We start from the raw sequence: 14,041 nt of genomic DNA, 5'->3' as shown, positions 1-14,041 counted from the left end.
CCCTCCCTACCTAAATGCATCTTAATACCCAAAATTGTCTAGATCTGGCGAGATGGATATTTCATCTAATAAAAGAACACAGAAAGTGCAATGGATGCATGTTTAAGAAATCAAATTCTGAACTTATAAGCAGAATCAGGCTGACATTAGATCCATAGCTAGTGAGTGCACACCTGGCGCGTGTGCCAGGCCGGATGAGTCCACTATCTGCTCTTACGTCACCGGCCCTGCCATACTAATCGACACAGACACTAATCCAGCTCTTCTATAAAGCCTTTCTCCTCTGCTCAGGAGGAGAGAGAGAGAGAGAGAGGGAGAGGACAGGAGAGGAGTTTAGGATAAAGACAGTAAGGTAATCATAGAGGGACATGACTGCTTGATGTGCTGTGACATTTCAGTGCTCGATTGGAGTATCAGCTTGCAGTATTTTTCCTATCGTGGCTGCCATTAACCTAGAGTTACAGGCCTTCATTGTGCACTGCACTCTCAGGCATCGCACTGGAAGGACGCTGCCCCCCGATGGGGCCTGTGGAGGGGCAGTGCTGTGGGAGCTGCCCCTCTCTGCCCCCTATTATCATACCAGGCATGGGCAGCGTGGAGCTCTGCACCACCCAAGAGGACGACTGCCTTCCCACAGATGGGTAGGACCCCATACAAAATTCTGTGTGTGTGTTTGTGTAAGACTGAACAGACGGCTTGTGTTGGAAATATGTAATGGTGGAAAAACACTTACGATGTTAATGTCTTTAGGCCTAAGATGAGGTAGGTACGCTGGACCTATAGATTAAAGGCACAATATGTAAGATTTTTGGATTAAAATATCCAAAAACCACTAGAACAATGTTATTTTGTTGACTTGTGCATTTATCGATGACATCTTACCGATGTTCTCCTTGAATTCCGGTTTTATTTAGTAGAAACCATGGAAACACCAAAGACGCTTTAATATATTGTGTGTTTTATTAGACAGTCGAGCAACTGTTTGGATACATTCATCAACAGAAAACTAATCATAGCTCAACACAGTTAAGGCCCTTTCACACCGGACGCGTAACGAAAAAGCGAAGCGGAAAAAGCGAATATTTCATGTGCTAATAGTTGCGTCAAAACCATTCACGTCAACCGCAACGCGAGTTTGCGACGTTTCAGAGCTCCAACATTCCCAAACATTCGCGCCGACAGCTGAGAAAACACGGACACTTCATCATCCAGTGGAGATGAGCTTTTCATTTTATTTAAAAGGTTTTGGGAGCACCCAGTCTTAAAGAACAGAGAGTCTGAAGGGGAGGATGCTAATCTTGTACAGGAGCTAAAACTGTATCATGTCCGGTTCCGCACTTACTTTCAAATGTCCGTGGGACAATTTGAGGAGCTCCTCCAGAGACAGTAGCACCGCATCTGACGAGACACACACACACTTCAGGAACCAATCGATCCAAAACAGCTGTGTTTCCAGTTGAGTCACAATGTAAACATTTAAGTGCCACAGTCATACTGACGGAAACACATTCACTCTCTATAGTTACGGACACAATTAGGTTAAAAAAAATCAACGTATTGATTATAATATCGTAATCTGTAGCCTATAGTGGGCAAACACAGCTGCAGCTGTAATCTCATGAGAAATGCGATACCTGGCAATGGTTAATGTTGATTGAATGGCTAGTGACATCTACTGGATATTTTGTCACCTTAGTTTCCTTGTATGTGATTGGTTTAAGCCTTTTCTATCGCTGCGAGTGTTAAAAAAAATCGAAACGAAAAAAATAAACGTCGTTTTTTCGCCGCAGCACATTCGCGTTCGGTGTGGAAGCTCTCATCAAACAGCTGATCAAAAAATAAAACCATTGCGCGAACTATTTGCGCGTCAAAATCGCGTCCAGTGTGAAAGGACCTTTAGTCTTATTGTTTAAATCTGGTTTTCTTAATTTACGGCAAGTACCATGTTTTGCCATGACCAATATTGATCTAGCTCACTGCAGTGTGAACAAGTGTCTTATAGAGATAGAGCGTATTTAGGCCACGATGGGGGGGGGGGGGGGGGGGGGGGCAATCCAACGCTCTCCATTGACTTTGTATTGCATGAGGCTGTCCCCTTGTCATTTCGGACTTATAACAGAACAATGTCTAAAAGCTGCTGTGTGAAGTGTACAGCAAAGTGTACAGCAAACAAGCACAGAAATAAGTTTTTATAAGCTGTCGACCCAAAAAAAAAAACGTTTAAGGAGACCAAAGTGGATACAGGCAATAAGACGTGAAGCATCAGCAGGAAGAATGGGTCAATTTGGGGATCCTGACACTCAGTATGCCTACGTGTGCAGTAAACATTTTGTTACTGTTAAGTCAAATATCCAAATGTCAGTTTTATATATTATATTTCCTGTCCCTGATTACGTTCCCCTCTAGTGGGAGTACTTCTCAGTGTAATATAGCGCGTCGCGTTCTGTCTCAATTGCCTGTATCCACTTTTGTGTCCTTATAAGCTTGTTTTTTGGGTCAACAGCTTATAAAAACTTCTGGGTTTTTGGTTCTGGGTTTTGTTTAGCTTGTTTGCTGTAAACCTTGTCACATATCAGCTTTTAGACATTATTCTGTTTTTTGTTAAAAGTCCGAAATGACAAGGAGGCAGCTTCACGCAATGCAAAGTCAATGGAGAGCGTTTGATTGTCCCCCGGTGGGCGCGGTCTTCAGATTATAACGCGTGTCGCTCTGTCTCTATAGTCGTCGCCAAGTGAACGCACAGAGTAACATTATAACATAACTTTCAACACACTCAAATGTATCTAATATGATAAAACAGCGCTGAGTTACCCCATATACGCATGAGTGGAAGAAGCAGAAGCACTCGTCTGTGGCAGAATAAAAGCTCCACTGCTCTCAAGCCGGAAAAAAAATAAAATGCCACATATATAATTTGTAATTAAAATTAATATAAAACCACATATCCAGCGTATAACGTTAGTCAAGCTCACATCAGCTGACTGTCAGCTGATCACGTATATATCTACCTATAGGAATACAATGCCTATCACAGCATGCATATACACAGCGCCACCACTCCCACCACGCGCTGCAAGTAGGGCACCAAGTGCTGAGGGGGCACCAAAAGAAGACACCCCACCCCACACACACACACACACACTCCCCGCTAAGTTTTGTCATGATGGATGTGTGGAAAGTGTTAAACCATGTGTGTTACCACTAGCCCTGCGTTAGGTTGTGCCCCGCTCACCTACTTGTGTAAAGCATACTAGCAAATCTCTACTGCCTGATTTTTTATTTAATTGCAAAATATAACCATATTATCGCACAGCTCTTTATATAAAGTTGATTATAGTTTATACGTATGTCCAATTTTATCCAGTATACTTGGATAAACAATTCTTAGTTTTCATTCGCGTGACTGTCATGGAGCCTTGGAGGGCAAAACCATAGATATACATAAAAAAGGCTAGATGTCTTACGGCGGAGTCTCTAACGCAATCACCGGCGGCCATTTTGTCTCAGGCAAGCTTTCTGGTGGGCTCTGTGGTTCCTGATGTGAGGTGAGTGATCTGCACAAACACAAATACTCTTATCTCGCTGAAATCATGACGGATTTACAAATGGTTTGGTTTCTTACAAACGTTATTAACATGGCTATAATTCTGGATGCTTGAACAAATTATAAATAATTATTCATAAGCATGCAGTGTCATAACTACATCTCTGATGTTTATAACAAACCAAAACATTTGAAAATCGGTAGAAAATTGAGCAAGTTATGGTTATTTAAAAAGCACATGCACCATTACAACACAATGTTACGAGTGAGTGACCTGCCTGTGACAAGATGGCCGCCAGGTGCGGACGTCGACCTCCATTGGCCAGCAGCGCGCACGAGACATCTAGCCTTTATTATGGATATCTATGGGCAAAACCAACATAGAACTTCATTGAACTGCAGCACAAGAATATGTGAACAAAACGGACGTTTTGGGCACTTGTGATCCATACACAGCACCTGCCGCAGTATTTCAGTCACTAAAAACAACGGGACGGTCTAAAACATTTCACGTGAAAAACACTCTAGGGTGGGTTGCACCAATAAGGTTTCTATTAAGTTAAGTTTAACACTAATCTAGGATTTGTTGATCTGGGTTTCGAGTTGTTGTACCACTTCATTTTAAACACAGATTAATTACGGCGTAAAACCGTTATAGAGCTGATCAAGCAGCAGACGGAGGGTGAACAGACACCAGGCTAAAGAATCCTTGTGCAACCCATCCTTAAAGTGCCGTAATGTACTAAAACAGTGATATTAAAAGATCAAATTCAGTTTACACTTTTGATGATGCATACTATATACAGGCGAGCAGATGAGCCAAGAATATGAAAGCAACGCATTTTGTTCATAATGGGTTTGGATGGAAAAAAACACTTAACGAGAAACCGTGAAATCTTTGTTCATCTGCTTTCCTGTATAAAGTATGCATCATCAATAAGGTTTATATTGAATTTGGTATTTTAATATCACTGTCTTACTGCATTAATACTGACTACAAACCTGGTAAAAATGACTGGAGGGAAATTAGGAAATGCCTTCCTTCCTATAAGCGTGTGACGTCACGTGAAAACTATGAATATATTCAATATAGCAAATTTCAACTGTTGATTGCTTGTATCATCGCAAAATGTAAACTACTGTATATTATCACTCAGCTCTAATCTGCTAAATATGACTATAAAGCTAAGTGAAAATAGCGATATATTCTATTTACACCATGTAAAAGCAGCAGTTCTTTGCAATATGTGTAAATAGTAATTAGATGCTATTTGTATATTAACAGGATACAATAAATGATTAAAGAGTGTAAATTATTATATATATTAAAATGATTAAATGAATGCCGCCTGGGAATTTAAACTAAATTCACGTGCGCAAAAAACAATTATACATTCACAAAATACATTTCACAAATGCAAAACACAATTCGTAGATTTACAACTGTGCACAAAAACTTTTGAATGTTTAAAATGTACAAGTTCATCATTGAATGTGAATGTGAAAATCGTCATTCACTTGTGAATTGCCTTGGATTTGTGTGTGTGTTTTTTAGCCAATCAGATTTTAATCTTATCAATCGGCTAATCATAACCGCGTGAGGTTTGGCCCACCTGGGTGTTACGTCATCAGCGTTCGACCACAGAGTTACTGAAACTAAGATGTTAGAGATCAGGGCTGCGTTCAGCCCCGACAAAACGTTGCAAAACGGTTTTTAAACGGAAACGGTGCTGCGTTGAACACCCTGTTCTGTTGACGCAAGAGTTGTAACTATGGCAGCCGAGAAGGCCATTCTTTGTGTTCTTTTTGAGGAATTTTCGGAGCCTGATAAAATCGATATAAATACGTGTTTAATACTGCAAAATACATGCAATCACTTCCCTTGCCATCCAGAATAAATGACAACACCCCAATCACATTTATTTAACTTTTTAATCTCCTGGTAATCAATTCTAATTTAAATCATTTTATTTCTAGTTCTTACTTTTTAATAGCTTGTATTTTCTTTCTCACTTTATATCAAGCAATTACCATATATGAAATTTGGTATATAAATAAACTTGCCTTGCAATGAAGCTAAATATATAAATAAATACATCATCATGTTGATTATATATATATATATAAACTCTTACGACAATCATGTCTTCTAATATCTTCAATTGTTGTGTATACTGAGCTGCAGCGGACACATTTGTAAACATCTTCACTTGGACCCATTGTGTGAGCTATCTCTTTAATACCGCGTGGTTTATATACATGTTGCTGCTGATTGGACTGACATATTTGACACACCCACCAAACGAGAAAAAACGCATCTCAAACCCGTTGCACACCGGTGCGCACCGTTTCCAGGAAACATGACGTTCAACCGGAAACCGTAGCAAAACGTTGCGCACCGGTTTGAGCGTTGAACGTGCCCCAGTTGAAGTGATAGTTTATTAACTTCTGTGTGAAATTAAACATTTATTTTAAGTATTGATGGATTCGTATGTTTACTTCATAATGAATTATACATATGCATGCCATACACATGTAGGCTTTGTTGTATGTATACGTTTTATTAATTCGAAAGTTTATTAATCCTTTGGAAATAAAACCTATATGAAATGACTTGTCCATGATTAAAGAGATAGTTCACCCAAAAATGAAAATACTCACCCTCAAGTTGTTCCAAACCTGTATGAATTTCTTTGTTCTGCTGAACACAAAGGAAGATATTTGGAAGAATGTTTGTAACCAAGCAGATCTCGGTCCCCAAAGACTAACATAGTAGGGAGAAAAATAGTATCTTAGTCAATGGGGACCGAGATCTGTTTTGTTACACACATTCTTCCAAATATCTTCCTTTGTGTTCAGCAGAACAAAGAAATTCATACAGGTTTGGAACAACTTGAGGGTAAGTAAATGATGAACTGACAATTTCAAGTATGAAGAAGCACAACATGTGGTACAGAGAAATATATACATCTTCTATAGTTGTGAGATTGGCTGACTAATAGTCTGAAGCTGGGTTACAAGTTCTTCAGTCACTGGAAGCACATGTTCATTGCATGTCTGGTCAGGGATGTTGGTAGTGTTCCAGTCAGTTCTTGCTTTTCTTCTAAAGTAGATAGATCAGGTGAAAGTTAACAAATTAAATCTAGTCATCACTAGACCTTTCTCTGTCACATCAGATTTTGGTTTGATATTTAAAGCAGTCAGCAGCACAAAGTACAAGAGGTGCAGACAGAGGAAGAGCAGGAAGCAGGAGATGAAGTGATGGGAAAACAATTGAATATAGTTTACTGAGTAATCTTAGTTGCATGATGTTAATTTCATCTCTATGATCAGTATGTCTTTGTCTGATCAGCATAAAAACTGCTTTTTTTTTGCCAGGCAAAGTAAAATGAATGCTTCACAACATTGTCCTGTATCATTATAAACCTTGAGATGACAATACAGCACAGAACATGAATAGATTAAAACATATACAAAGTATAAAAGAGAATAAAGAAACATGAATTTAGACTAAGGTGACCAGATTTCTGAAATGGAAACCAGGGACATTTCCTATTTGAGTGGTCAAAATAGCACTAAAATCTCATTTGTTATGATCTTTTAATTAAAAAACAGGGACAATACAATGTTTACAATACAGGGACAATTTTTTATGTTTTTTTGTTGTTGTTGTTGTTGTAATTGTGGGCTCCCTATACTCCCCGCTGATGACGTAACACCCAGATGGGCCCAACCTCACGCGGTTATGATTAGCCGATTGATAAGATTAAATCTGATTGGCTAAAGCAGGGTTCTCAAACTCATTTTACCTGGGGGCCGCTGGAGGTAGACTCTGGGTCAGGCTGGGCCGCATCAAGTATTACACATAAAAAGTGTTTCAAGTATTCCAAAAAAAAAAGGAACACAACTGATCCAATCTTCCCAATCTTTATTATTAACAGTTCTTCAACATGAATGTTTCTTCTCGACTTTCTTCTCAACTGTTTCTTTCGACTGTCTTATCAGCTTTGTTCGACTGTTCCTGTCAATCACGCGGTGTCAACCAATTATACTGCACGGGGGAGGGGCGAGCCAACTCTCTCTCACACACACACACAAAGGAGGCAGCAAGCGCTGCACACGCAACGACTCAGCAAAAAGGTGCTTTTCAGAACAACGCGCGGGCCGCACTAACACTAAACTTTGATGTCAAGAAGGGGGCCACAAAATATCATCCTGCGGGCCGCGAGTTTGAGACCCCTGGGCTAAAGCGTACGACTGATCCGGGTGGGAGGAGAGCGCTGCCAGGAAAGTCTCAAAAACACACACACACAAATCCAAGGCAATCCAAAAAAATCGACAAATTGTGTGTTGCATTTGTGAAATGTATTTTATGAATGTATAATTTTATTTTGCGCACGTGAATTGTTTTTGAATTCGGTTTCATGCATGTGAAATTGGCTACACATGTGTGCATCTTGTTTTTTGCGTGAGTTATTAGCGAGACTATTGTGCTTCCATAGTTAGACACTTTATTTCCACTTTTAGAACATTTTCTTCATTTTTATTGAAAGTAAATGCCTTTCCGATGTGATATGAGATGGGAAAAGGGAACAGAGTGAGCTCTGCAAAAGGCGGATTTGACCCGGGTCGATCTTCAAAGTGCTTACAGTGCTTTTGTGTTCCCTGAATATCAAAGTGAGCTACAGAAACTTATGATCATTTTGGCGTGACAGTCATTTTAGTGCTATTTTCTAAGTTTAAGCAAACTGACATTTAGCCTACCATAATACGGGTTACGGGTATATGTGCTAGTTGCTCCAAATGGCCACAAAATGACGAGTAATGGCCGTAAAGGTGTGTTAAAATCCAGCTGCTGAACAAGAGACAGTGTGTCCTCAATCTCTAAGCTAGCCTGTCGATAGCATGTGTAGCTGCTGCCTCGTGCCGGAGCGAAATCTGTTCCGTTAGCTTGTTAATGACTTACCACAGACAGCAGGAGGGGAAGGCAGGATTACACCGCTAACTGCTAGCCAGCTGTCGTCAGAGAGACATTAGCAGATAAATGACCTCCACAGCTTTTGTGTGAAAAACTGTTGTTTTAGAAATAGTGAAAGCAGTGATGAAATTCCTCTTTTGATGATCTGACTGAAAGAGAACAGAATATTGAATAAAAAAAATGTGATTTAGCTATATTATACCTGTCATGTGGGCAATTTCTGAAAGAAAGATGAAAATGTTGAGTAAAGTTTAGAACTTCAGGTGTTAAATTCTGATATTTTATCATTTTGATAGAGTGAAGTATGAACCGTAAGCAGGTTGTGGCTTTTCAGAGAGAGCTGACCTTCATTTTACTATTCTTCCTGGTTTCTGATGGCTTAAGCTGACACACACACACTGACCGTGGAAGTAAAAAAAAGAGGATTTTGTTTATCATACAGGTCTTCAGGCTTCCTTAATCCCTGTCCAGCTCCTCTGGGAGAATATATATTTGATTGAATACAGATTTGGAACATGATGAAGGACAAAAATAACACACAAGTGTGTTGGTCCTGTGGACATTTAGAAGATAAAACACTTTTCACACTTCCACTAGTTTAATAATTAGTCTACTAATGTCCAACAGAAGGATGGGTTAACAATATCGGTTAATTCTTTTAAGCAACTTTATTTTGATGAACCAGTATCAATTCTTAAATCCCAAGATCTTTATATGCAATAAACTTGCTTGGCTTGCTTTGTTACTTTTTATATGAAACTAAGTCTCAGCCTTCAGTTGAAGCAGTGATGAACAACAGAATATGAATTAAAAGAAAAAAGTGATTTAAACCCAGAATCAATGTTTCACATCCATATGAGTAAAATCGCAATAAGCTTTGTATTTTAATACGCTCTGAAGCTTCATGAAGCAGTGTTTTGAAATCGGCCATCACTATATAAGTTGTATTTAGTTTTTTTGGTGCACCAGAAATAATCTTGTCGCTTTATAATATTAATCTTGAACCACTGTACTCGCATGAACTGATTTAAATATGTTTTTAGTACATTAGTGGATCTTGAGAGAGGAAATGTCATTGCTCCCTGGAGGTCTCAGTGAGCGATCGGATTTCAACACAAATATCTTCATTTGTGTTCCGAAGATGAACGAAGGTCTTATGGGTGTGGAACTATGGAGGACCAGGAACGACACTTAAAAATAAAATGAAGACTCAATTATCAATTTAATAATTCAAACATAAAAATCCATATAAATCAATCACTTTTAAATGGACAAATTAATAGACATATTTAAAGTTGTTTATTTAATTCATGTTTTTAAATGTAGTTAAATAAAACAATAAATTAAATAAAACATTTTAAATGTATAAATAAATAGACACATTTAAAACTGTTTATTTAATTAATGTTTTAGAACGCATATTCATAAAACAATAAAAAGTAAATTAATAAATAATTTTAAAAGCACATTTTAAATCGCTTTTTAAAAAAGCATTTGGCAAACGCTTTTCTCTCTCTATTGGCTAATTGTTTTTCTTTGTCGTTTTACCAAATGCTTTACTTTATCCATTTGTCAATCGAGTTAAAAAATGCCATTGGACAGTGCACACGTGGGAGCAACCAATCAACTTTCACCTCAGTTTGAAGAGCCAAAGCCGCTCCACTTGTAAAAGTAACACGCATTGTCATTGGACAGAAAGAGATCAAAAAGTGGCGCCATTTTAATATCTTGCATGTGAGAATTGTTATTGTAAGTTACATAAAACATTATGCAAGTACCATGGCGGACATTGCTAATATTTTAAGAAAAACTTGTCAATGATAGGGTCTCTTAGCCGCTATTTAATGTGTTAACCTTTCCTGCTTCTGTCTCAGGGGAGATCCGTCTTCTCCAGGGCCGGAAGTTCTCCTCCCGGGGTTAACTCCCTAAACTTCACGCTGTTTAGTATGATCGTGGCATATAAGAACAAAGAGCCTGTCTTGCCGCAGCGTTCAGATGCTTTATTTTTCTGGCTTCACAAGAATACACTGCATATATCTAACTACCTGCACTGGTCACCGTATTACGCTCACACCACACTCATCCGCTGCTCTGCGGGAACTTCACCAGGGGATTCACACACACGCACTGAGCTTTCTTAAAGCTACACTGTGTAACTTTTTTTGTTTATTCTTAGCTAAAAAAACACTTAGTTCTTTCAAAAATATATGTGCTCATTAATGTATATTTACTTCTTTCAAGTAATAAAGTATTCTCGTAAGTTTATAATATGCCATTGAAAATACATACGGGTAAGGGGTTCGAATGCGGGTCGCAGGTTGCCCCTCCATCTTGAAAGTACATTAGCCAAAGAGGGACATACCCGTAAATTCAAGCTTCGCCTTTCGCGTTTTAACACTGGATGGCACCGTGTCGAATGTGGACGAGGTCGAACTGGAAGCCATATTAATCTTGGACTAAATCGGCCACCGTAGGAGTTAAAACGAAATCGGAATTGAGAGGAAGAGAAACTAATATTCACTGGATGGTCATATACCTTTCCACCGATAGATGGGGGAAAATATCACACAGTGTAGCTTTAAACTAAACACATTGGAGACACATCTCACAAAAAATGTATGGTGATTTTTCGCAGTTACAAATCAGGATTTTAGCAGGTCAGATCAGTAAAAGTGATAGTGTACAATCATAGCGTGATGGCTGCTGCATTCCGAGGGAGTCGTTGACGCTTTGTGCCTCATCAAACTTAATCCAAATCCTTCCATTTATTGTACAACCACAATTATCCGCTGTGTTTGCAACATCTTCCCTCAACTGTAAAACTCTTCTATATATAAAATGATAATCGAGAGGAGAATTTCTTTCGCAGAAATCAGCTAAAGCTAACAAATCCAAAATCCCATCCCAGATCCCTCTCGTCTTCAAATTCCCGCTTCAGGGTTGCCAGGTTTTCACAACAAAACCCGCCCAATTGCTACTCAAAACTAGCCCAAAACAACGCGAAACAATCGCGTTTCAGGGGGTTCTCCGGTAAAAATCGCGTTTTTAAAGATGTGTCTTTTTGGCAGGGTTACCTGCTAAAATTTGCATTCCTGGCTGGCCCGGGGCTAAATATCACATAATTGTGATCGGGTCGCTTCAACCAACGGCAACAGTGTTGAAGTAGCCCGGACCTGGCAACACTGGCTGTAATGATGTATAGTTTTTCTAACTGTCCAATGACAGTGCGTGTTACTTTTACAAGTGGAGCGGGTTTGGCTCTTTGGCCTCAAACTGAGGCGAAAGTTGATTGGTTGCTCCCACGTGTGCACTGTCCAATGGCATTTTTTAACTCGATTGACAAATGGATAAAGTAGATTTTTATGTTTTAATTATTAAATTGATAAATTGATTATTCATTTTATTTTTAAGTGTCACTCCTGGTCCTCCATATGGAACGGCATGAGGGTGAGGAATAAATTACATTGTTTTCATTTTTGAGTGAACTGTCCCTTTAACATCTTTACATAAAAGCCAATTGAAAAATAGCAACAATAAATGATGAAGGCATGGAAAATCTACCTGACCTTATATCAAAAAAAAGAAAGAACAAAAAAAAGGTTGTCATAAAAATCAACCCCTAATGGTGATGATACACAGGGCAATTTTTTGAGCAATGTTACTAGGCAATGTTGCCGTCAACAGGCAACCAGGTAAGACACAGGGCCCATGACCGATCTAAAGTATCCAGAGAGAAATGTATTGCCCATTCCCAATGAGAAAGTGGCCAAGCAACATTGCTTTGTAACATTGCCCAGCAACATTGCTCAAAAAAGTTGCCACATGTATCATCATCTTAAGACATACCGGTAGTCCACCTAAGTTCAAGAAACACCCACACTCATTTCCTTAAATATGATGTAAGATAATTTCACAGCATTGCGAGATAAACTACAGATAATGTTCTGATAGTCTGCCTACATTAGAAAAGTCTTGTTTACTACTTTTCACTTCCTACACAGGTTAGATGTTCACTGAACACCCAGATGACCAAAGGTTTCAGGGTTTTGCTGTTCTCGACATCTGGCTGCAAAAAGTGTTTTTTTTTGTTGGATAAAAGCATTTGCCAATTTTGACTATTCAGCACATCAACATTCAACATTTGAGCACGTCATTTTTGAATGTGATTAAATACACACTGCACAGAATATATATCTTACAATGCAATGCTCTCAACTTGACATTCCATTACTAGTGTGACGAATGTACCAGTATTAATAATACCGCCGTGATCTTTTTTTTGTTTTTGCCTCGTGATGTTTGAACTGCTGCAAGTCATTTTTACACAAACTTGGATTAAAAAGCGAAATGACGGTATTTATTTCCAAGATTATAACTGGATGTCACTCACCATCAACATGATATCATGTGACATGTATCATACCACTGTTTTGAGTTATGTAATGCATAAAAAAAGTGTAGTGCATAATGCACAGTATTTTGTAAGTAGTTTTCAAATCTACATTGATGATGACCCATAATGCAATGCTCTTATCCAATCTGCTGCTAATGAAAAATGACTTTATGAGGACATAATCCATTTTGATATAATCGGTCCCTGGCTGTCTGTTTATAAGCATTGTAATCCGGGCGTTCAGCAGGGGCTTGAGAGTGAAACGATTAGTCACAGGTCACCTGGGAGCAACTGCGATTAGCAAATCCTATAGGCCACACCAGCAGACCGCCTAGCATTATTTTTTACTTCACGTGCCTCATAAACTTTCATCAGAATAACTTCCTCTCCCTCTTGCAGCGACATCTCTTCTGTGATGACGAGGGCGGGGCAACCTGTCACTCACATGAGATCCACCAATAGCGAGCAACAACCATTCAATCAATTCCCCATGGACAAAATCAAGCCCCACCCTACATTTTTTTTTATTATTTGAGAAACCGTTTCACTTGGATATATGTCACAATAGGGAGGAAAGACTATTGCAACTTCTGCTGCATTCTGACTTAAAGGCACAATATGTAAGATTTTTGGATTTCAATATCCAGAAACCACTATATTTTCTTGCCTTGTGTATATATTATCCCAAACGTTTCCAAGGATGTTTAAATCCAGAGAATTAAGCAATTTTAACCAGGACACGGACCACCAATCAAAGACATCATACCGCGGTACCCTCGACACTATTTATTTAGTAGAAACCATGGAACAGAGCCAACTCTCACACATTTGGCGTGAGACACACGCTTGCAGGTTCTGTCTCACGGTCTCACTCTGCCCAACTTAATCTCACACCAAATTGCCAAACCTGCTTTTGATATTACAGTTTTTCTCAGTCTCTTTGGTACATTTCTCGAATCATCCTCGACATTTGCAAAACAGTAAGTGCATTTCTCAAAACAATTCGTACAAATAGCAAAACACCATGGATTACCTGCAAAAGCCAGTCTCTTGCTCAAAATCCTTAGTTCATCTCTCAAAAGTAAATATCTGTGTCAATGAACATGCCAGTGCCATCAGAATGACA

At 38.9% G+C, this 14,041-nt stretch overlaps 1 protein-coding gene across 2 annotated transcripts in view; it reads left to right on the top strand.

Annotated features, from left to right (window-relative positions):
- Window positions 1-232: 232 nt before the first annotated feature.
- The window catches only part of lbhl (LBH regulator of WNT signaling pathway, like), a 23,025-nt gene continuing 9,216 nt past the window's right edge, over window positions 233-14,041 (top strand). The window contains exons 1-2 of one of the 2 annotated variants that reach the window (XM_079824708.1): window positions 233-352; window positions 491-641. In XM_079824708.1, coding sequence (XP_079680834.1) covers window positions 520-641 — 122 coding nt within the window. In that variant the 5' untranslated portion in view covers window positions 233-352; window positions 491-519. Of the gene's footprint in view, window positions 642-14,041 lie in introns of both variants that reach the window. The other variant, XM_079824707.1, reaches the window with a different exon arrangement.

Source organism: Gobio gobio (assembly GCF_949357685.1).
Source record: "Gobio gobio genome assembly, chromosome: 9".
In the NCBI taxonomy this organism is placed as follows: domain Eukaryota; kingdom Metazoa; phylum Chordata; class Actinopteri; order Cypriniformes; family Gobionidae; genus Gobio; species Gobio gobio.
This window is presented reverse-complemented; position numbering and strand designations above follow the sequence as displayed.